Here is a 25,976-nt window from a genome sequence, read left to right as displayed (position 1 = left end):
CCACCCTCCTTGTATTGAGGAAGATGGCCCAGAGGAACACCGACAGATTTTAGAGGCCAACAGAGACGGAAGACTTTTGAGAGACAGGATTTGTCAAAATTACTTTTATTAGTTTTTTTGCACTGGTCTGCCAGGCAGTTTATTTCTTCATTTCCTGAAAAACAATAAAAGTAAAATTCATTAAAATGTTTTTTTTTTTTATATTGCTTTACACATACATACATACATACATACAGATAGATAGATAGCTAGATAGATAGATAGCTAGATAGATAGATAGATAGATAGATAGATAGAGACAGACAGACCACTTTTAACATGCAACAGATTAATATTCAGACAAGTTCTCACCTTAAGGCGATTCTCAAGTAATTCTATTTCAAGTGCTGCTTTTTTAATGAGGAGCCTTTTCTCTTCCATTTGAAGCTGTATAAGGTCCATCTCTATGTCACTTTTTCTTATTTGTTTTTGAAGATGGACCTTATACAGCTCCTTTGCTGGCAACTAAGGTGGAAAAATGTAATAAATGAGATTGTTTGGTCAGACAATAAAATTAAAATATGGACACATGGACACAAATTCTTACCCTGCTTAGATTGTGTGCTGAGGCTGAAGGACCCTCATCTGTGGGCAAATCCCTAGGTATGTACTATGAAAGGACAATGACAGTTTGTTACTCTAATGCAAAAAGGGGCCATACATCATAATGGTATGCATCATACCTCAGTGGATCTACCAGCATTGTCCACTTCTGTCACAGCAGATGTGGTCTCTTCATCGTCATCATCATCTTCATCCTACAAGACAAATATTCAAGTATACATTATTTGGCAAAAAAAAAAAAAAAAAAAACCCTAAAAGTACCTGACAACAAATCACTTACAACTGTGACAGACTGTGTTCTTTCTGGAGAGTCCAATAATACAATCCGTCCATCAGTATCTATAAGAACACACAACCCGTTAAATTCTCAATATTATCAAAGAAAATAATACATCATATGCAGTTAAATAAAATAAGCCTACATAAATTAATCTTGTTCAAAAAGCCTTTAAGTGACAGAGATAGTAATTTATCAGGATAAAAAATGAAAACAAATCATAGAGGTAAACTTACATTTCACCCTTTTTTCACCATCACTTGTGGTGCATAGTATGTGTGATGAACTGCCCCCTGGAATGCCAGCAACCACTGGTCGCCCTTTATTAAGGGACAGAGCCAGCTCCTCAGATGGGGTGAGGGGAGGTGGTGGTGGCCCCCCGCCAGTTAGACGGGCTTCAGTCTTTTTTCTGTTAGCTGCATGACAGAATGAATATACTAAATCCTGTTATAATAATAGTTCAGTAATTGTGTAATCAAATATTACCTTTTTGCAGAATGTTTTTGTGTTTCATTTTGACTTGGCTTAAAGTTCTTGTGGCTCCAGAAGGATTACACCTTATTAAATAAGAAATATACATTATTATTTCAAGCTAAAGAAATAAAATGGCAGGAAAAGTAAATGCTTTCATAGTGATTTAACATATTCAAAAGTATGTATAAGTCATACTTCATTATTTTGCATTTCAATAAAACGGGAGCCAATACCAAATTTGTAATTTAATACACTCACGCATTTACTCTGTCCGTTATTTTTTGCCAAGCCAACTCTCTTGCTTTAGCCGATGCAGCTGTATTGCTTCTTTTTAATATTATTGGCTTAAACTCCTCATAAGCATGCATTAAAACTTCCAACTCCGCCTCTGTGAAATACGCGGCTCTCTTTTTTTCGCTTTGAGTTTCCATGGTGACTCGTGAAATCGGCGATCCATTGAAAATGTCTTTATACATGCACCGTGCACGCGCATTAACTCTGGGTAACCAGTCAGAGGTTGATTAAGCTAACTCTTCTCAGGTGTTTTGGAACCGACATACTCATGGTATGCCTGTTTGGGGTAAATCAACCCAGAGGTTATAGTTTATCAAATGGTAAGTTAACCAAGCTTTCTGGAATTCAGCAATGCATATATGTTTGTTGCGAAAACAATATTGAAATTGTTTTGAATCAAATTGCTTTGAATTAGTAAAAGGGTCAAGAGACTACCTAAAGCAAACCCTGACCACAATTATGGTGGCATAGTGTTTTTTTTTGTTTTGTTTTGTTTTTTTCAGTTGAAGGCTGTGGCTAAATTCAGTTGTAGTTCTTGTGTTTCACTTTACTTCAGTGATGTTGATTGTTAACAGCAGAAGTTCATCACTAATGTACAATCATCATTTAATTAGTCACTTAATTATCTCATTAACTTTAACCCTTTGAGGACTTGGATATGACTTGAAGACTTGCTTGTGACTTGAAAGTCCCACCTCTGCTGTCTATTAAATGCCACTCCAATTATGTGATGGCGATTTTAGCGGTGATCACGGAAGCAGCTTTACTGATTAGATGCGCATGATCATATCGTTAGATATATCGCCCAGCCCTAGTGTACACTGTTAAAATCGCTGTAAAAAACGGCCAAATTTCGACAGTAGCATGCTGTTTTTCATTTAAACGGTGCATTCTGGGTAATATTCATCATTTTTGAGAATGTACACTGTTAAAAATTGCTGTAAAAAAAAAACGGCCAAATTACGACAGTAACATACTGTTTACCAAATGAAAAAAAAAAGTTAATTTAACTAAAATATTTATGAACATCCATAGAAAAAATGTTATGCAAAGTCATACACTGATAATGAGAGTAAATACTGAACTCAACTATTAATGTGTGTTTGCGCAAGAGAGATCTGTTAATGTAGTCTTGTTGTTCACCATTGTGCTGTAGAGTAGAGCCTGTGCTTCAGTCAATGATGAGCCACAAATTCTGATTTTCTGCTGCTTTATATGAATACAGTAAATGTGGAGTCGTTGATACAGTGATGATCTCTCTGTTAAGTGCTTCAGCACATACATGTGTGCTATAGCTGACAATGAGCTAGTGATTTGAGTAAAAGTCATGTATTTAGTTACTTTATTACTGCACATTATGTGTTTGCATCTTTATATTAAGAAATATTCCTTCTCAGTGAAATCAAATTAAATAAGTTCATAGTACTAACATCGTATGAATGCTAGTTTTTAAACTCGAACTGTTTGAAGCAGTGGGAGTGAAAAATTGCTGTAAAAAAACGGCCAAATTTCGACAGTAACATACTGTTTTTCATTAAAACAGTGCATTATGGGTAACATTCAACATTTTAGAGAAGGTGGCCTGCTGCTATATATCGTAAATTAACAACGTTCAAAGTTGACACTCAGTGGCTGTGTTTCAAATCACACCCTACACCCTCATTCACTATTCCCTACATGAGTTTACTAATATAGTCCACCTGACAGAGACAATGAAAACTAATGAGTGAATTCAGACACTGATCAACAGAGATCAGATCAGAGATCAAAAGATCTTATTGAGAATTACAGTTTCGTTTGACGTCACCATTGTGGAGATAAGTGTTTGCATTAGTTGGGCTCCTGACCCTTGACTTTTGCACTTTAAATTTTGTTTAATTGCTATTTTTGTATCTTTATGGTACATCTATTACAGCAATGTTAATTTTAGTAGTCAAATTATTATGGCTGTTTCTGTCAGGCATAATCCGCTAGACTGACTTAAAGTGCTGCTATAACAGTCAAATGTTACTTCGGTGTTAAAATGTGAGAGTGCATTACACAATTTTTTTGATTCTTCAATTTTGTAAGATTGAACTGTAATGTGATAACCAGACCATATATGTTTAACACAGTTTGAGTTTTAAATATTTTGGGCAGCAGTGGGCACAACACTTAAAGAGAGACATCAACAATCAGCATATGAATCTCAACAATGGTGACAATCAAAAGGTTCATGTTGCAATGCATGCTGGGTAACAGCAAAGGATAAAACTCATCCATGACTCCCAGCATGCATTGCGGCATGAATAAATTATGCCCCCGAATTGTTCACTTATTTTCTTGAATTCTAATGTGCTTATAATTTTGCTTTTGTCTTAAGTTTTAGTAGCATGTTTTGTGAAGTTCAGAACTGATCTGTTTATTTATTTTGTGGATTGTCACCATTGTTGTGATTCATTCGCTGATTCTTGATGTTTCTGTCTAAAGTTCAGCAAAAGTCTTTCATAACTTATGGCTCAGCAGGGGTTCTTATTTTGCTGTAGTATCAATATTAAGAAAAGTAATTACAAAAGTAATAGAGTGTTTGTTTTTGTCAATCTATAAACAACAATACCAGATTTTATTTTTTTTTGTCTGTTGACTTTCTTTTTTGTTATAACAAGTTCCAGAGATGCAATGTTTCACCATTTAGTAGCATTAGTTGTTGAGAAGTCACATTCAAGAGCCCGATTAAAGTAAACACTGATCTCCATCATGGTAGTGAAAAATACACCTAAACCTATTTAACTCTCAATAAGATCTTCTTGTAGACATCTGACAGAAATAAAGTCAGTCTGGTTATTAATGTGAATCTGATGAAGCTGTTTTAGGAGTTGTTTAATCAGATCTTGAGAGATTTGATGAATTATTTTATTTCAGTTGATTTCATCTAAGGCTGTGGCTGAAGTCATTTGTAGTTCTTGTGTTTCTCTTTCCTTCAGTGATTCTGTTTGTTAATAGCAGGTGTTCATCACTAATGCTCAATCATCAATTAATCACTGAATTATCTCATTAACTTCACTAATTCAGTGTTACTCAAACACTCTGTAGTGTGCACACATTATAAGTGTTCATTTAAAATTGAGGATTTTGTTGCGGGGTTTAAAGGGTTAAAGATTTAAGATGAAGAAAAAACAGCATGAAACATAATTTAACAGTAATAAACTGTAATTAATTTACAGGAAACAAACTGTAGAAAAACAGTTATTTACTGGCACCCCTGCTGCCAGTAAATAACAGTTTTTCTACAGTTTGTTGCCGTAAATTAATGGTTGCCAGCAGAAAAAGTGTTTTTCTGCAGTTTGTTGCCGTTAAGTCAATGAAAAACAGTAATATACTGTAAAATGTAAATGTCAGATTTGCCAAATGAAAAAAAGATAATTTAACTAAAATATTTGTGAACATACATAGAAAAATATTTATGCAAAGTCATACACTGATAATGAGAGTAAATACTGAACTCAACTGTGTTAATGTGTGTTTGCTCAAGAGAGATCTGTTAATGTAGTTTTGTTGTTCACCATTGTGCTGGAGAGTGGAGCCTTTGCTTCAGTCAATGATGAGCCACAAATTCTAATCTTCTGCTGTTTTATATAAAGACAGTAAAGGTGGAGTCGTTGATACAGTGGTGATCTCTGTATTAAGTACTTCAGCACATACCTGTGTGCTATAGCTGACAATGATCTGTGATTTGAGTGAAAATTATGTATTTAATAACTTTACTACTACACATTAAGTCTTTGCAGTTTTATATTAACAAATATTCCTTCTCAGTGGACTCAAATGAAATAAGTTCATAGTACTAACATCGTAGGAATGCTAGCTTTTAATCTCGAACTCTTTGAAAGTAGTGGGAGTGGAGTTAATTTCCATGGTAGAATTTACGGTAAAATACTGTAAAAAAATAAGAGTGGTAAATTAATGGTTGAAGGCTATAAATTAACAGCACTTTATTGGCACCCCTGCTGCCAGTAAATTACTGTTATTTAACGGCACAATTTTTTACAGTGTGTACAGTTTGTTGCCCTTAAGTCAAGGAAAAACAGTAATATACTGTAAAATCATACACTGATAAAGAGAGTAAATACTGAACTCAACGGTATTAGTGTGTGTTTGCACAAGAGAGATCTGTTAGTTTAATGTAGTTTTGTAGTTCACCATTGTGCTGGAGAGTAGAGCCTGTGCTTCAGTCAATGACGAGCCAATAATTCTGACCTTTTGCTGCTTTATATAAAGACAGTAAATGTGGATTCTCCTGATACATTGGTGATCTCTGTGTTAAGTACTTCAGTACATACTTGTGAGCTGCAGTGATTTGAGTAAAAGTCATGCATTAGTTACTTTACTATTACACATTAAGTGTTTGCAGTTTTATATTAAGAAATATTCCTTTTCAGTGGACTCAAATGAAATAAGTTCATAGTACTAACATCATAGGAATGCTAGTTTTTAAACTAAAAATGTTTGAAGCAGTGGTAGTGGAGTTAATTTCCATGGTAGAATTTACGGTAAAATACTGTAAAAAAATGTAAGAGTGGTAAATTAATGGTTGAGAGCTGTAAATTAACAGTACTTTACTGGCACCCCTGCTGACAGTAAATTACTGTTATTTAATGGCACAATTTTTTACAGTGATGTGTCCACACTCAGTGTGTTAAATTAACACTGGGGATTTTGCTGTGTATGTATTATAAAGCTATAATTGGTTTACATGTGCTTAGGTAATTTTTATGCCTCTTAGCCATCTGAGTGTGTGTATGTCTTTAAGAACTGTATATATAACATATATATATATATATATATATATATATATATATATATATATATATATATATATATATATATATATATATAAATAACATAATATATCACAGTGCTAAATTTCCTACACCTTCTACCTTATTTTATTTATAATAAAATTTGAGCTTCTCATATTTAAGTATATGTTTATTGTATATATGTTAAATACATAACAAACAAATTACTAACATAAATAATAATTTAAAAAAACTAAATAAAAGAGAAATAATTTGCAAGCTCGGTTGTTTAGAGGCATCACAGGCAAGGCTGCTGGCAGAGGAGAAGCTGTTCCTCAGCATCTGGTTTCCTCATTGCCCTTCAGTCCCTTATAGACAGCAGGTGGATTCCAATGTCTGGTGATGTCATAAGGTCGGGGAATTCCCTCAGAAGCTCCCTATAAGAAGCCTTCCATTTCCTCACCTTTCTCCTCCTGGACTTTCTTCTTAGATGCCTCCTGCACTGCGTCTGCAACACAGCATTCTACAGTAACATCCTTTTTTCTTCATTTTTCTTTAGCAGAGGCTCTTACTAATACATGTATTATTTCTAGCTTATATATGCTATAAATATTCGCTCAATAAATGCTTAAAATAATTACAATTTAAGTGTGGTGTCTTTCTTAATGAACCACTTCTCTAATAAAACAATTACAATATAAGTGTTGTGTATTTCTTAATAAATCACTTCTCTAATAAAACAATTACAACATAAGTGTGGTGTCTTTTTTAATAAACCACTTCTCTAATAAAACAATTACAATATAAGTGTGGTGTATTTCTTAATAAATCACTTCTCTAATAAAACAATTACAATATAAGTATGGTGTCTTTTTTAATGAACCACTTCTCTAATAAAACAATTACAATATAAGGGTAACTGGAAAAAAAAAACTGTACCACCATAATTGTGGTGAGTATTTGCTTCACTTGAGTTCTTGAGCCTTTAAGCGGTTTCTATAAATTTGCATCAAAGCGAATGCATTGTCCAGGTGTTCAGGACTTTTACTCTTTAGCCCCTGGAAATATATTGAGTTTCAACCAAAAAAAAAAAAAAAAAAAAAAAAGGCTAAATGTATTCTAGGGGCAATAAAATTCGTTTTATTCATTTATTTATTCATTTTTACATCATATTGATTTATAGTGATATTTACTGTATGTGTTGTGCACACTTAACTTTTTCTCGGAGTCATTTACTTTCACTCACAATGGAGAGCAGACAGGGACTTGTATGTAACCTATTTTATTGAGTAGTTTTAATTAATGATATATAAATAAATGTTTATGCATGACATATGAACTGATTTGCACGGATGTCACTTCTATCTCATTTATGATATGTATTTTGCAATGTCATATTGTCACATCTACTTTAAACTGCCCAAAACTAAAAAGACAAAATCAATAATTTGTCAGTTCTTGTGCAAGTTTTCATGATGTTGATGTGTCGCTAAATTGGATTTGATTGCTGTTTTCATTGAATTAATGAGATAATAACTCTTTTCAATATACTCAAACTCTCTATACTGAGTAAGTTTATTTGTTCATCACTCAAAGTGATTTTGTGAATTAATATTGGTTTTAATGTTTTCAAATGATTAACACTTGAAAACAGAAATTTTAAGAAGTATTCAAAAAAAGAATTCAAACATTATATTACATTATTTTCTTAAAGTAATTGAAATTACACTACATATTAAATTTTAAATAGGATAACTTGTAATCTGTGAGCTTTTTTATTTCTAAAGTAATCTTTTCAGTGCTGAATAGTTCTGATGATCAAGGATCATAACTAATAAATAGTGTAAAGATAAGGCCTTTTCCGTGTTGGCAGTAGAAACATAGGATAAGGCATACATAAAAAAATCCCAGCAGTATCAGGTGTGAATCATTTATCGATGTCGAGGATCTTTACTGCCTTTTCAATTGCAGGCCAAACTCCAGCATGAAGCTTTTCAGATTTATTTATTAAGGAAGGAATAATAACCATTATTGCAAAATAAAGCCTGAAAACATCCCAGAAACAAACATGTATCACTAATCTAAAGGGATTTATTTTACTATAATCACCAGTTGACTGTTCTTTATTCTTCTTATTAATTTAACAAATATATTGATAAATTGCTGTGAAATACCGATTTGACTTTAAATTATTATATTATGTGACAAGAAAGAAAGCGCAGAGTTATACGAAAGGCATAAAGCACAGCGTATGAAGTTGGTTCAGGGTTTCTGCAGGCATCTTCAAATTTAATTTTATGCCTTTTTAATGCCATACACAACCCATGACTAACCACAGATATTATACACACACATATTTCTCCCAAATTCAAGTCCCAAATTCTGAATTTGCAACCAGTCAGTTTGACGATGATGCAATGATGAAACTATGTCACTCTGAACTGAATTAGAAATGGCTCAGGAGGCAGCTTAAAATGTCAATTTATTTGGAGATATTTCAAAATTAGAAGGAACTTTAGTTTAAGTTGAGAGCCACAATTTCAAAAAGCTTGATTTTGTAAAAGTGTGCGCAAAACAACAAATCAGTAACTGTAGGCTAACCAAAAACAAAAGTGTGCAATTACACACAAAAACAAAATGTAATCTCACTGCCACCTCAGAGTTCAGAAAGAGAATGATTTTATTAATAATTGTTTCATAAATCACAAAACAGCTCAGCTTCAACTTTTCAACTTCAATGGTCAACTTTTTAAATGCTGAAACTTAATGTATTCAAAGTAGATACATGTATGCAAGAGCCATAGAAACTGCATTTACTTGTCATTTGTCTCTGTCAATTGTCATTTACTGTGTAAGTTAATTAAAGACCCAGTAAGATGAAAATTCTAAGCTTCCTATCACTGTTTATAAGTCCTGTACATTAGGTTTAAATCCATCCAAGGTTAAAAAAAAAAAACATTGTCATTTTGTCAAAATATAATTTTAAAATTACCTCAATTCTCAGAGATCCCCAAACGGTTCGTGCGATGCTGTTGAAAAGATTCAGTTTCCTTAAACCCCACCTTTCGGTAGCATACTGTGTTCTGATTGGTCAAGTAACATAGTCAGGTTTGATTGGTTGTTCCGCACACACCTCCACGGTAAACTATGCCTTAGCATCTGTTTGGGGTGAATTATGTCTTATTCCTCTCATCGCGAAGCAAACAGTAAAATAAAAAACTTGAACAGTCTCGCTGCTTTTTCTTCTGTGTGGGTGTATTCAAGCCGCGCGCTTCAGTTTGAATCTGAATAGCGCATTCAGCGCGGGGGCGTTGTCACATTAGATATAATGAAGGGAGACATGAAAAACAGACATTGCGTTGTTTTCATATGGATTACTTTATCACAGAATATCTGTTAGCAGCACTTGTTTAGTCTTAAAGTAGACATGTCAAGCTTTCTATAGATATCTCTCTCATGTCTCTTCGTTGAGTATTCACGGAGTTACACTTCATTTTAATGACGTGTTTGTAAATGACGATCAGCGCAGACAGGCTGCAGACAGCACACATACTGATAAGACGCTCGGGAGAAAACAGACACATAACTTCATAATCATACTTCGCGTTGTGATTCGGAGATGCTCGTCTGGTCTAAATAAAGTTGGAAATGAACCATCTTTTGGGCCCTATTTTAACGATCTGAAACGCAAGTGTCAAAGCGCGAAGCGCAAGTAGCTTTGTGGGCGGGTCTCGGCGCTGTTGCTATTTTCCCGGCGGGATAAATGGCTCTTGCGCCCGGTGCAAATCTAAAATGGGTTGGTCTGAAGTAGCTTCATTATTCATAGGTGTGGTTTGGGCGTAACGTGAAATAAACCAATCAGAGCGTCATCCAACATTCCCTTTAAAACCAGGTGCGCAAGTTCCATTATGGATTGCTATTATTATGGCGTATTTACCAGGCGCACGCCAGGAGTGGTTCACAGCCGAGGAGACTGGTGTTCTTGTAAGAGCAGTGAAAGACAGAGAAGTTGTGTTGTATGGGGATGGGAGAATAATTAGCCTGAATAATTTGTAAGCTAGATTTATGCCTATTTTTTTCACATCTTCGTGGCACACCACAATGATTTCCATCATCTCATTTGTTAATATTTTTTTAGTGTAACAATTTATGATTTGCAAAAATAACTGTTGCATCTGTGTAGATTACATGAGCAAAGTGTATGCGCGTTGTGCACGCTATACATTATGGTCAAGCATGCGCCCTTAAAATAGCATAGCCTAATGAACAACGCGCCACTGACTTTAGACTAGGTTTTTTCTGGTCAGTGGCGCAATTGTTTAATGGAACAGCAAAATAGCACCAGGGATTGTTTGCGCCGGAACACGCCTCCTTTTTTGCGCTGAACCGCCCAGGGAGCGCAAGTTCATTCACTAGTTTAGCGACATGCTTCTGTGGATGGAAAAGCGCGCTTTGCGTGGGTGCAAAATAGGAATGACACATGCGTCGGTGTACAAAGTCATTTGCGCTGGGTGCAAGATAGGGCCCTATATGGCCAAACGCTTTGAAAATCCCGCTGTACTCACCGAGATTAGAAAAGCAGTCATCAGTGAAATGTTGTGAACACAACAAAAGGGATTTGTTGTACTGCTCTGGTATTGTGGTGAAAATTAATTTTAGCCATTGGTTCTTCTGATCTTCATTCTTTGGCAGTGAAAATAAAACGGTCTCCTCGACAAGATGCTCTCACACCAACCAGAGCATCTGTGTGTGGGGGTGGGGCAGGTCAGAGTTCCGTTTCTCCCAATACGGTAGGCGGAGATTATTATGCAAAGTGCTCCTAGTGACGTACATCGAGATGGGCAAAAGATTTGAAATCTATAACGACTCGTTTCAGCGATTCAGAGTCGACTCCTTACTTTAGAAGCCAGTAACTTTATAAATCGTGTACTATTTGGTTTAATTATTTGCACATCGTTTATACAGATGGACAGCTACATCATACACTGTAATACAGGTAATTTTTGATTTCCCATCTGTGGGTTTCAGTTTTTAGATAGGATCATAAGATGCGCAATATATCGGAAGACATGGTTTTACCACTTCATTAGGGCTGTAGTCAACCAAAGAAATGCTTAGTCGACCAAAGTCCTGTCCTGCGCAACGACCAGTCGACTAAAAAATAATAATAATAAAAAACGCGATGTTTTGCATTTTGATTGAACATTTATTAAACAATTATGAGCATTTGTAAAACAACAACGAAAAACATCAATAATACATAAAACTATAATAATAATACAATTCTTTGAAAATTAATTGATTGTATTTTTACTGCAAAGCGAGGAGCTCTGTCCTAGGTCCGTGCACCTGACCACACCATACGCTACAAAATATAAGGCAGCATTTATTACATATTACATACAGCATTTATGCACAGCTGCAGGGTGTGGCCTGCACACCTAACCAACTCCACGTCTGGCCACTGACATCAGTAATCCCACCGAGAGAACCATGTTGGCAGCGTTTTCCGTTACCACTGACACCCGCTTCTCTGGTGGAATGTGGTAAGCGTTCGCGACTTGATTGAGTCGCGCAGCGACATTTTCTCCTGTGTGCGATTCATCCATCTGCTTTGTTTCTAACACAACACTATTCATTTTCCAGTCCGCATCGATAAAACGGGCCGTAACTATCATGTATGCCTCCATTCTAACCGAAGACCACAAATCAGTCGTGAGGCTTACAGCCTCCGAGGATTGGAGAAACGTTAACTGGTTTACATTTAACGTAGTCCATCAAACCGCGAACGCAGCGCACGCATGACAGTCTCCCGTGCTGGCACAGTATATCTTGGCTCGACGATTTTAAACATATTCTAAACGATTTCTTGGATATTTTGTCGACTAAAGCCAAACAAGTAGCATTTTAACTGATTTAATACAGCAAATCTACATATAGTCCTTACTGAGCGCGCAGTGCAGCCAGCCACAGATGCGGTTCCCAAGTGTTCACTTTGGCGCTGTTATAAAATAGCCTAAATGAAAGCATTTAAAGTTTGGGATAAAACATAGGCTAATTATCTTTAGAATACTGTAATAGGCTATATAACTGCCAATAAAGGAATAAATATCAAGGATGTTAATCAATGAACATTTCTTTATTGGTGAAAAAAAAAATGCAACAAGACGGCATCGACCGATTAGTCGACTAAACGACTAAAGTTGACAGCCCTACACTTCATTAAATTTTGCTTTGTAGAAAACCTTTCTTAAAAATGAATTTCGTTTTGAACAAATTTTATCTTAATTTTAATAAATGTTTCATCAACCAATTGCATGTATTTCAATTAATAAAAAGCAAATATAGCAGACAATGATAACCGTGACATGGAAGCACCAGCCCACCGCGTTCACTTGCACTGCACTGTGAACTAGAGCGCATCTCATCGTAATGAAACTCAGCATAGGCCTATGCCTCTGCATCCTTTTTAGAACAGACAATGGCTTTTTTTTTTTTTTTTTTTTTTGAGGCTCGCAACAACAAAGCATTGCATCGCCATAGACCGCAAAACAATCAGCGGATGGCAGGCGGGTGTGGCTTTGAAATTTGCTCAAAAAACTTGGCGCGGATGATGAGTTTTGTGACAGATCTCCTTAATAAACGGAAGTCTGAAATCTCTGCCCCTTTACCGACCAGAGCGCGCGCTGACACGGAGTTAACCCGCTATCTTCAAGAACAACAAGTCACATTTGAGTCACGTCATAACCGTCATCACCAATTCTGAAACCAGAGGGATACTGGCACAGAGATTCACCTTTTTCTCGACTAATTTGGTCTAGGCCTACATTACTTTTGTATTGCTTTTGTATATTAACATGCTTTTAGAAAATTTTTATTTGTTATTTATACTAGTAGCCTATTGTGATGATTTTTTCACGACCCAGATTTTTTGGTGCCCCCCCCAAGCACTTGGTGCCCTACGCGCAGTGCGTGATGTGCGTGTGCGGAGCGCTGGCCCTGGCTCTGTGTGACGTTAGATGGAGCGGAATTTCCTTATAAGGGCACTTCTGCCAGAAGAGCGCACGCTCCAGTATAGCAGAGCACTGAGAGAGCACAGACATTCACTGATCAGAGTGAGAGCGACGCGAAATGTCACAAAAGAAGTGTGTTTTTGGTTGCCAGGGCAAGACAACCCTGCACAGATTACCAAAAAAAACAGCATTAAGGGACCAGTGGATGGAGTTTATTTTTACAGAGCATCAACGGAGTTGTGCAAGTGTTTTTGTTTGTTCCCTGCATTTCGAAGATGCTTGTTTTACAAACAAGGCCCAGTTTGACGACGGATTTGCACATCGTTTATTTCTTAAGGATAATGCAGTCCCAACGAAAAAGGGTCACGATCGTGTGTTGGAACCGCATGCGTTGAGTAAAACTGCTTAAAATATCTCTGCCTCCTTGTTAGTGCGTCTGCCTCCCCTGCCGGAGACCTGGGTTCGAGCCCCACTCGGAGCGAGTTGTTGCTGCTGCTGCTCTCATTCAGTTTCAGCCTTCACAGCTGTCACAGCTTCCAAACGCTCTCAACACAAAAGCCTACTCACGCTCGTGATTCTTTAGCTCCGCCCACACGTCATGCCTCCAGCCAGTCGTGTTTTTCCGGGAAAAATCGGTACAGACTATCTTTCTCTTACGAATATAATAAAACTAAAGACTTTTTGGAGTTATGAAGGATGCAGTACTACTCTATAGGTACTCAAGATTAACAGGATATTGAGTGAAAATGAGCATTTCACCCCACTTTAAACTGTAGCTGATTTTGTCCTTGCCACAAGTGAAAGATTTGACTGTTTCAGAATCAGGATACATTGCCTGTCGCTTGATTTTGCTAAGGTAATGTTGGTGACTACAACATCAGTTGTCATCGTAAGGTTATTACTTGTAGATTTATAAGTCACTGTAGGCTGTCTGACTCTCACCGCCGATTTGTGGCCATCAAAATGCATGTGGGATTTCACAGCGCTGATTCTCATGGTCCCATGGTCTTTGATACCGGATTACAGTAGAGGCCATAACTCTTTATGACATAAACAGTTAACATAATAGATAACAGCTCAGAAAGATACATATATATATTACACAAGGATAGTCAATCTGTTCACTCTGCCAGATACAAGCTGCACTGAAAATATGGCCTTATTCTCTGTTTTAATTATTTTAGCCTGCCTGCATGTCGACAGTGTAAGCGCTATTGGTAAGTCAGTTTTCTGTCTACAGGGGAAAACTAGATTTTAGTTTTGATTATGTCAAGTTTCAGTAACTCTGATTTACTGCTGTAAAGCTTTAAGAACATCAGCTGAGCAATGCCACTGTGTCTGTAGTCGTTTCAGTATTTCAAACCAATTTGTTCATTGAAAGCTCAGTTTGATTTGATTTTCTACATACTGCATATAATAACATTATGTGCTGCTGAATTTAACTAATCCCAGAAACCAACTGCTTGTTGTTTAAGTTTCTACAGAAGTGAACTGTGTGACTGGAAGTAATAACCCTGTAGGGACAGTCGAGGAGGGATTTGAAGGTACGATATGCCAATATATCAACATATCATATCATATATCATAACATATCATAATATCAAATATCATATCATAATGTTTTTATTATGATATTTAAAATAAAATAATATTGTTGTTGTTGATGTTGTTTTTCCATTTCAATTCATTGTTAATATATAGAAAAACGAGCCAATAATTAGATAGTATGATAAGAGTCATAATGCAAAAACATTATCTGGTGTGTATATTTTAGAGTATGTATTTAAATGTGTATTTGATATGGCCTACAGGAGATATAGAGATTATCACTAACATCAGTCCAGATGCTGGTCTGTTTCTGGAGCCGTATATTGGTGTTGTTTGTATGAAATATGTGGAGCTGGTTTACTCTGATGGAGACTCAACCGCTACTGTACGGATCATCAAACCACTGGATCTTGAGGAAATAAAGCGGGTTTGTTCCACGCTCAATGATCAAGTGCATATATATATAGAAAGATAATGTTGCATTTATATATACATATATATATAAATCTCTTTGTATGTTTTATGTTTTCTAGTATGCAGATGCTTTGTATTATTCCATTTCCTGCACAAGAGGGGTATGTTTATTTAAACAATAACATCATAAATCATTCAATATGACAACATATTATAGAAATAAAGATTCAGCAAATAACCTTGACTATAGAGTCTTCGTTTTCCATTTCAGGCGAAAAACGGCCGGTCACTATACGTTCTGGATATCAATGACAACCCTCCAATCTTCCAGACCAATTCATACACCGGCACAGTGTCCGATGTGTGTGTAATCTCACATCTCTACAGCTGCATTGTGTTTGGTCTCAGAGTTCCCTCACATCTCTTACTAAACCGTGTCTTTCATTCCAGGGGACGCCTGTCGGTTGGGTTGTGCAGAAAGTGACAGCTATTGATGAGGATGCAACTATAGAAAACAAAAGACTTACATATTATATACTGGTGAGTCATGAACAATTATTATATATTTGATATATGCAATAGGCTTCCTCAAACTGCAGCCACATTTGATTTGACCATGTTCAAGCCCCGACTCTTGTTTGAACCTTACATATGCTGTTGGACTCTTGTCTTGGGAACTCTGATTATACTTTGATTATAAGCAAAAATCTACATTAATAAATGAAACCATTGCACTTTCATGTCACGTTCCTTATTCCGTTACTATTCATCTGATAAATCTCATATGACTTTTAATCCATAAGTCTATTAAAGGATTGTATATGTCTAATCTCATGTTTTCTAATTACAGAATTGATGCATGCAAATAATTTTTTAAGAAACTAAAGAAAATAATAATGTATACACTCATGAATTTATGCATGACCCTATCATCACTTCTGTTAACAGCCTCCAGTACCAGAAAACTTTGGTCTGAAATATGACCGGCAAAACAATGCAGCTGACATCGAGTTGATAAAGCCTGTGAACTACAACAATGTTCAAAAATACGTCTTTATGGTGGAAGCTAAAGTAAATACAAACTCTCTGACATCCTTCTAGTCTTACATCCATTATTAAACATCAAAATACTGCTCTAGCCTATAAAGCAAAGCTCATCCAAAACTGGAAACTCTGTCATCATCTACTTACTCGTGGGACACAAAAAGAGATGTTTACCAGAATGTCCAAGCTGCTTTTTTTCCATATAGGAACAGCTGTCTTGATGTCTGGAAACTATAATTTTCAATGTCATTAATAGTACAAATTAAAGTAAAGTCAGTGGTTGGATACAGTTTAATTCAAATGGAATGAGCTGAGAAACTCATTTCATTGGGTTACAATAAATCACAATTGGGGAGAAATTATTACTTTTCACCATTTTTAAGGGAGTTTATTTTCTTGCAGGATATAGGAGGACTCAGGGACACAACAACAATTACACTAACGATTGAAGATTTTGACAACCTAAACCCTTATTTTGATCACTGTCTCTACAAGGCATCCATTGAGGAAAATCAGGTAAATGAACTCGGAGGACAAGATCGAAGCTTTAAATACATGTCTGAGCACATTAATAAAACCCTCTTTCTGTCCATGCACAGGTCGGACTCTTCTCGGACATCACTCCTGAGCCCATAAAAGCTCAAGATGGTGACACGGGCATCAACGAGCCTGTAGTTTACAGCATAACATCAGGTACCTGTAACGGACGATTTACAACACACTTACGTCCTAATCTAAACAATAAAATAATCATGAAATGTACTCATGATTTGAATTACCTTTCTGATAATAACAAAGCATATATTGATATGTTTGTTTCAGTCATTCCAAATGAATATCAGAACAGCTTTGAAATCGACCGAAACACTGGGGTCATCTCTGTGACGGCGGCACTAGACAGAGAGCAAACAGGGCAGATTGCTGTTGTCATACAGGTATCAGAAGTTTCTTATAAGTCTGAAGAGATTTCACTACTTTGTTTGTATATTTTTTCCTAAACAGTGTTTCCTTGTAAAATCAGGCAACTCAGCAGAATGACGCCAGTAAGACGGCTGATGCTGTTGTACTCGTCACCATTGTGGATGTGACTGACAACCCGCCGAAAATTGACCAGGGGGTCCATTCTTCACACCTTGCTTAATACATGCGAGATGATCTGACAGATGCCAGATCTTTTAATCGTGATAACTGATTTCTGGCTGATTTGGTGCTTCAAATAAGTTAGCAGATTTGATTCAAATAACTGGATTAAATTGTCTGAGATTACTTTCTTGTTGTGTTCATTGGAAAAGGAATATATATATATCAATATTCAAAACCATAATCAGCATAGTGGAGATATCAGTGTAATGACATCATATAATTAAGATAAAGGAAACGACCCAGACCACAAGATGACATAAAACTGCTAATGGATACTGCCTTTTTTATCATTGCCAGTTATTTTTCACCATTTTTAGTATTTCTATAGGCTCTGCTTTTTTTCAGTGTCAAGAGTTTTGTAATTAGCCGTTCATTAAAGCTGATTTGCTATACATGAAAACATTAAAGATTCTAAATCCCCAAAGACAAAACAGACTCTGTTTAATTGTGCTTCATAAAAGTAGTTTTAGATTTCAGAATCCTGCGATTAATTATTTTAATAATTAATTAATTAAGCTCTCCATTCAGATCAATGCTTGGCTCATAAAAACTATATGTAAGAGTGTGTGTGTGTGTGTGTGTGTGTGTGACAGTATAATTATGATATAACAGTTCTTCATTAATAAATATCTCAATGAGCAAAATTGGTTGTGTCCATAATTATAGTTTTACACAACATTATAACTATTTTCAAAATCATTTTAAATGATGATTTTTGGAAATAAGGTACACAAGTAAATATCAGTGGCGGGGACAAACTTTTTCACTGTGAAACATCATAGCCCAAATAAGTTTTATGTACTTACTTTTCCTCTTTAACTTAAATTGTCATTTTAAGTTTTGGATACTGAACTTAAGTTTATAAGTAATTGAAAATTGAAACGTAAAGAAATGTGTTGTCTTTGAGTTAATGCATCTGCCTGGAGACCTTACACGAATTTGTGTCGAGAAACACAAAGAATGCGAGGAAGGTGAGTTTTAGGTTTTTTTATTTGTAATGATAAACAAATAATGTTGCGATTTATTGCATGTAAGCAAATTTGAATGTGCTTCGTGAATGTAATATGACACCACGTTTTTCCCTCGTTAATTCACTGTTTTCCAGAGCCTCAAACGCTAAAATAGTTATATCACATTGGTTCACAGTGCTTATATTTTAGTTGGTATTCAACCTGAAGTCTGCAGGTATTATTATTTATTGCATTGACCGTGCTCCGTGAGTGTAGGGCCGCGGTCAGTTGAGCCGTCGCCTGGATTTTGCTGCATGTCTGTTTGTTCATGTAAGGTGTTGCGATACATTAAGCTTCCAAAAAGCATCTTTCTCTGGTTTTTGGCCACGCCACGCATTTGTATTCAAAAATAGAAAAATGTTCAAATCCAGTCAGCGGCTGTCTCCAGAGATTTAATGTATTATTTTATCTTCAGTTGATTTCATCTAAGGTTGTGGCTGAAGTCAGTTGTAGTGATAATTGTTCATTAGTGATGAACAGCTGCTGTTAACAAACAGAATCACAGAAGAAAAGAGAAACACAAGAACTACTACAACTGACTTCAGACACAGGCTTAGATGAAATCAACTGAAATAAAATACATGAAATCTCTCAAGATCTGATTAAACAACCCCACAAACAGCATCGCTCCACTTATTAATAACCAGACTGACTTTATTTCTGTCAGACGTCTACAGAAGATCTTATTGAGAATGAACTAAGGTTTAGATGTTGATTTATTGTTTCATTTGAAGTAACCATGTTAGAGATCACTGTTTGCTTTAGTTGGGCTCTTGACCCTTGACTTTTGTCTCAGAGTTTTCTCTGGCTGTTATAACCATGTGTTTCTAAAACACATTTGTTGTAACTCAAAAGCCCAGAAGAAATATCATCAGGTGTTAACTTGTATCTAGATGTAGGTTGTTATACTTTATATTGGTGATGATGATTAATCATTACTATTCACAATCATTGATCTATATGGAGTCTAATCTCTGATGAAGTAGGTGTTTTAATTAGCTGAAGTGATTCTAGTACAAGTGACACTAAGAGCCAGTGGTTCTGTGATAATCAGTCAATATAAAAACGACTTTCTAAACATTTTGTACACATAAATTTTTCTTCTATACCAGTAGTTGGTCAAACACAGACATCAATAATCAGAATATGAACCTCTACAATGGTGACGAAAAAAAAAAACATGCTGCAATGCATGCTGGGTACTATTGTAGTACAAAACTCATCCATGGCTCCCAGCATGCTCTGCAGGATTTTTTTTTTTGAATGGTCACCATTATCGAGGTTCATATGCTGATTATTGATGTCTTTGTGTGACTAATTGACACCATAGGAGACCACACTGTTTGGAAAGTCTTTGTATTAACTGATTATCACAGAACCACTTGCACTTAGAGTCACTTTTACTATAATCAATCAAATTGCACAGCACCTATTTCATCAGAGATTATACTTCGTACAGTTCAATAACTGATGATGATCATCACCAAACCTGATGATATTTCTTCTGGGCTTTTGAGTTACAACAAATGTGTTTTAGCAACACATGGTTATAACAGCCAGAGAAAAGACTAAGACAGAAATCAAGGGTAAAGAGCCCAACTAAAGCAAACACTGATCTCTAACATGGTTACTTCAAATTAAACAATAAATCAACATCTAAACCTTAGTTCATTCTCAATAAGATCTTCTGTAGACATCTGACAGAAATAAAGTCAGTCTGGTTATTAATAAGTTGAGCTGGCGATGCTGTTTGTGGGGTTGTTTAATCAGATCTTGAAAAAATGTAATGTATTTTATTTCAGTTGATTTCATCTAAGTCTGTGTCTGAAGTCAGTTGTAGTAGTTCTTGTGTTTCTCTTTTCTTCAGTGATTCTGTTTGTTAGCAGCAGCTGTTCATCACTAATTCTCAATCAGCACTTAGTTAATCACTTAATTACTTAAATGCAAAGTTTTAAAACTTACATGGTTTAAATTAAGGCAATCTGTTTACTCAAACGGTTTGAGTTAACTTGTCGGGTTTTACAGTGCACTTCTGCACGCAACTCAAAAAACCTCTTCAAGACATTTCCCCTACTGAGCCAACGTACCTCTGTGAAATAGAGCACATCCTCATATTCTGACCCTATTTCCTCCAAAAAGGTGCGGAACTGCCGGTGTTTTAAGCCCCTAGATCTGATATGGTTGATGCATTTTACAACAACAGACATCACATTGTCAACCCTAAGGCATTTGCTGCAAAGGGCCTGCTGATGGATAATGCACTGCAGAGCAATGGCCTCCTGCACATTCTCCTCTTCCAGTTTTCTTTGAACAAGTGCCACCAGTCCATTTTTCCTTCCTGTCATTGATGGCGCTCCATCGGTTGTTATTCTAACAAACCTTTTCCATGGCAAACCGGCATCCTCAATAGCACCACACAGCAGGCATAATCTCTTTCAAGACTTATTTGTAACTTGGAAAGAATGACTTGGTTCCTTCTCTGCTGAAATCGGATGTTGAGTTCATGGGTGTAAAACAATATGGCAGGACTTTTACTCTTTGGCCCCTGGACTTCCCACCTCTGGTTCTTTCAGGGCTTTCAACCAAGGAGGTCCTTAAACAAATATCAAAAGCAGGCATAGAAGTAACCGACATTGCCATTGTTTTGGCAAATCAAGTATCTCTTTAACCTAGACACCATGTGGGTCCTTTGTCCTATGAACGTTACTTGAAATTAAATGGATTTTCAGGCAAATTGCACTCACTCAGTGGATGATCATTTCTATGTTACAGTTAGACATTGTTTTTAAAATGAAAAGGATTTAGTAAATTCTGATTTTAGTTCAGCGTGTGTGTTCATATATATAAAATCTTTTCTCATTATAGTCAACGATTGTACCCTTTTTGAAGGGTGAATTTTTGTACTGTTAAATAAAGGAACAAAATTGTCACCACAGGTACAACACTGGTCTCTTAAGGTACAAATCACAGTTGATACAAAAGCTGGACCCTTGAGGGTACAGCCCCAGTGACAAGCTATTGTACCCCTAAAGGTACAATTATGTACTTTATTTTCTGAGAGTGTGTGTGCGGCATAATATGCAAATTATATGCATATGGCATATTAGCTGTTACAGAGATGTGTAGGAAAGATGGTTTAGAGTTTCACAGTCCACTTTATTGGGTTACTGTGTTAAATACTGCAAAATCCTGTCTACATTTTGTAATATTTACGATAGCACCATAAACGGTTGCAGCAGTAGACAGACTCTTTTATTATTATTATTATTATTATTATTATTATTATTCAGTATTGTTCAGTAAACTTGTGACGCTATCACACCACAGACATGTTTTAACTGCTCTATTTATTACAATGATATTACACAGCAAAATCCCCAGTGTTAATTTAACACTCTGTGTGGACACATATAAACACTGAAGCAGTGTTAAAAGTAACACTTGAAGCAGAGTTGAAGTTAATGAGATAATTAAGAAGTTAATTGAGTTATGATTGACCATTATTGAAGACACCTGATGTTAACAAGCAGAAATCACCAAACGGGAAAATCACAATTTGTGTGTCACCATTATAGCGGTCAGTGTTTACTTTAGTTGGGATCTTGACCCTTCAGATTTTAACTTATAAAATGGATAGAAAATACAAACTCATTCATTGTGGAATCAAAGCTGTTACAATAAATAACAATCAATAAACTTAGAGAAAAGACTGCAAATGAGCTCAGTGATTAAGGTCAAGCAATGATTACATTAAAACACAATCATCAACACCCAATGATTTTTGCTCTTGGCTTGACACACTAATTTTAAATTTAAAAAGTCACAAGCCAAGATCCCAACTAAATGTGGCAGAACGAGGGGAGCTCGTAATTCGTGGGGCACTAGGGCCTAGCTTTTTTAGAATAGAATAACTGCAACTTTACAAAAACCGACTACGCCACTCTGACATCAGAGAATGAATGATACCCTTTATCTTAAGACACACAAGTTCGTTGCACTAGTAAGGAACAGACATGCAAATCATACAAAAGGAGTTCTTTATTATTAAAAGCAGACAGGAGTAAACCGGGCGTACCAGGCAAAACTCCTCACGGCATCTGACCATCGAATGTATGTGTTATAGAGGCAGAGGAGTTTTACAATCATTCAAAAGTCAATCACTACAAAATAAACATACAATAAAACCTTACACTCAAAAGCTTTTCAGCCACGGGCTAAAGAACAAGGAACCAAACCACACACTGTAGAGTAAACTTCTCACTCACACACAAAATCGGTGCGTCTCACTGCACACAGCACCCAGTGTTCAAAACCACCACCAGCACGCTGAGGAAAAGGAGGATTCCTGACTGAAGCCCCTGGCATCTAGCAGAAAGAGAGTTTACAGTTGCTCACACACACAAAAAAAAGAAAAAGATCACGATTAGAAAAATCACAATGAAGTCAATATAAACAGCAAAAAAACAAAAATACTAATAATCCAAAAACACTTCACTGAATACTATAATTCACACTAACACAATCTCGAAACAAAAAAAACAAAACAAATTACTAATAACATCATCCAACCCACATAACAAACCACTCTTACAAATCAGACTAAATGAAACAGACAAAAACCACAAAACAGTAGGTTAGGACAACGGCGATTCCTCGCAGTAAATACGGAAGAAAGGCAGAGAGGAAAAGATCTCAGACACCTTAGAAGGGAAACACAATGGTTAAATGCCCGCCTGAATGCCCAATGGTCTCGACCCAATAAGGAAAAGACTCACCCGCCGATAGAACCATGTCAATCACTTAAAACAAACCACTCTAGATCGCTCGTTGATTTGTTTTGATCCTGTAGCGTCACACGTTGTTTTACATGTGCCTGAAATACACGAAAGACCCATACCCACTCGTCAGAATCCCAACCAGAGAGCTGGTTCCCACAAATAACTGCAATAACAGCTTACCGAAAGAAATCATTTCAGGAGCACGCAAAAGCTGGCATACAGCCGCAGTCAAATCACCCGCACGTTGGAAGCAAATGGGAACCCCCGACTCAATCGGAGGTGACGTACATCTCGACATGAATGGAAATGCGCTATTTATAGCCTAATCGGAAATGACACGTCACCCCAACTAAAAGGAAATTTGTAGGCGGCAAATTCTAATTAAATCATTAGTATCCATACAAACATGGGAGGAGAGCATCTGGTCACATAAAGCAAATACTGACCACTATAATGGTGACACACAAATTGTGATTTTCTCGTTTGGTGATTCTGCTTGTTAACATCAGGTGTCTTCATTAATGGTCAATCATAACTCAATTAACTTCTTAATTATCTCATTAACTTCAACTCTGCTTCAGTGTTACTTTTAACACTGCTTCAGTGTTTACACTGTTAAAAATCGCTGTAAAAATGGCCACATTTCGACAGTAACATACTGTTTTTCATTAAAACAGTGCATTCTGGGTAATATTCATCATTTTCGAGAAGGTAGCCTGCTGCTATAAATCGTTAATTAACAACGTTCAAAGTCGGCACTCAGCGGCTGTGTTTCAAATCACACCCTACACCCTCATTCACTATTCCCTACACAACTCCACATTAACTGCCTTTATATAAAGCAGCAGAAAATCAGAATTTGTGGCTCATCATTGACTGAAGCACCGGCTCTACTCTCCAGCACAATGGTGAACAACAAAACTACATTAAACTAAACGATCTCTCTTGTGCAAACACACATTAATACAGTCGAGTTCAGTATTTACTCTCATTATCAGTGTATGACTTTGCCAAATTTTTTTTCTATGGATGTTCACAAATATTTTGGTTAAATTAACTTTTTTTTCATTTGGTAAATCTGACGTTTACATTTTACAGTATATGACTGTTTTTCCTTGACTTAATGGCAACAAACTGTAGAAAAACACTTTTTTTGCTTGCAACCATTAATTTACGGCAAGAAACAGTAGAAAAACAGTTATTTACTGGCAGCAGGGGTGCCAGTAAATAACTGTTTTTCTACAGTTTGTTTCCTGTAAATTAATTACAGTTTATTACTGTTAAATTATGTTTCATGCTGTTTTTTCTTCATCTTAAATCTTTAACCCTTTAAACCCCACAAGAAAATCCTCAGTTTTAAATGAACACTTATAATGTGTGCACACTACAGAGTGCTTGAGTAACACTGAATCAGTAAAGTTAATGAGATAATTCGGTGATTAATTGATGATTGCCCATGAGTGATAAACACCTGCAGAATCACTGAAGGAAAGAGAAACACAAGATCTACAAATGACTTCAGACACAGCCTTAGATGAAATCAACTGAATAAAAGAATACATCAAATCTCTCAAGATCTGATTAAACAACTACTAAAACAGCTTCACCAGATTCACATTACTAACCAGACTGACTTTATTTCTGTCAGATGTCTACAGAAGAACTTATGGAGAGTTAAATAGGTTTAGGTGTTTTTTTCACTACCATGATGGAGATCAGTGTTTACTTTAGTTGGGCTCTTGAACGTGACTTTTCAACAACTAAGGTTTTTTTTTTTTTTACATGCTATAACAATGTGCCTTTGGAATCTGTTATAGCAAAACAAAAGTACACAGAAGAGAAAAAAATCTGATATTGTTGTTTATAGATTGACAAGAACAAATACTATTATTTCTGATCTAATCCCGTGTCTCTTCTCTTATTGAATATTGATACTACAGCATAAGAAGGAACACTGCTGAGCCATAAGTCACGAAAGACTGTTAAGAAAATTTCACTCATAATAAAAAAAAACCTTTGCTGAAGTTTAGACAGAAACATCAAGAATCAGCGTATTAATCACAACAATGGTGACAATCCACAAAATAAATAAACATATCAGTTCTGAACATCACAAAACAAGATACTAAAATTTAAGCACATACTTATAAGCACATAAGAATTCAAGAAAATAAGTGAACAATTCAGGGGCATAATTTATTCATGCCGCAATGCATGCTGGGAATCATGGATGAGTTTTATCCTGTGCTGGTACCCAGCATGCATTGCATCATGAACCTTTTGATTGTCACCATTGTTGAGATTCATATGCTGATTGTTGATTTCTCTCTTTGAGTGTTGTGGAGACTGCTGCCCGAAATATTTTTTAACTAAAATTAGTCATTAAATCCATAAATACTGGTTATCACACTACTTTTCAATCTTACAAAATTGAAGAAACAAAAAAAAAAAAATGTCATTCACTCAAATATTTCAACACCAAATTAATATTTGATTACTATAACAACACTTCAAGTCATTCTAGTAGATCATGCCTGACAGAACCAGCCATAATAACTTGACTATCAAAATTAATATTGCTGTAACAGATGTATCATGAA

The 25,976-nt window shown here is 35.9% G+C and overlaps 2 protein-coding genes across 7 annotated transcripts in view; one reads left to right on the top strand and one right to left on the bottom strand.

Moving 5' to 3' along the window:
• Positions 1 to 25,976, top strand: part of LOC128029463 (protocadherin Fat 1-like) — a 73,065-nt gene that overhangs the window by 17,345 nt on the left and 29,744 nt on the right. Inside the window, exons 8-11 of one of the 6 annotated variants that reach the window (XM_052617296.1) lie at positions 16,848 to 16,961; positions 17,045 to 17,138; positions 17,268 to 17,380; positions 17,467 to 18,158. The exons of 1 other annotated variant lie outside the window; for it this stretch is intronic. In XM_052617296.1, the coding sequence (XP_052473256.1) occupies positions 16,848 to 16,961; positions 17,045 to 17,138; positions 17,268 to 17,380; positions 17,467 to 17,586 (441 nt within the window). In that variant the 3' untranslated portion in view covers positions 17,587 to 18,158. Of the gene's footprint in view, positions 1 to 16,847; positions 16,962 to 17,044; positions 17,139 to 17,267; positions 17,381 to 17,466; positions 18,163 to 25,976 lie in introns of those variants that run through there. 4 more of the 6 variants (XM_052617426.1, XM_052617477.1, XM_052617401.1 and 1 more) reach the window with 4 other exon arrangements.
• Positions 250 to 1,987, bottom strand: LOC128030679 (uncharacterized). Its single transcript, XM_052618539.1, has 7 exons — positions 1,613 to 1,987; positions 1,367 to 1,437; positions 1,117 to 1,296; positions 884 to 942; positions 723 to 797; positions 587 to 649; positions 250 to 504 (listed from the first exon to the last, which is right to left on the bottom strand). Exons 1-7 carry the CDS (start codon positions 1,828 to 1,830, stop codon positions 265 to 267), a joined length of 906 nt encoding a protein of 301 aa, XP_052474499.1. The 5' UTR covers positions 1,831 to 1,987; the 3' UTR covers positions 250 to 264.

This window comes from Carassius gibelio, chromosome A1, assembly GCF_023724105.1.
Source record: "Carassius gibelio isolate Cgi1373 ecotype wild population from Czech Republic chromosome A1, carGib1.2-hapl.c, whole genome shotgun sequence".
In the NCBI taxonomy this organism is placed as follows: domain Eukaryota; kingdom Metazoa; phylum Chordata; class Actinopteri; order Cypriniformes; family Cyprinidae; genus Carassius; species Carassius gibelio.
This window is presented reverse-complemented; position numbering and strand designations above follow the sequence as displayed.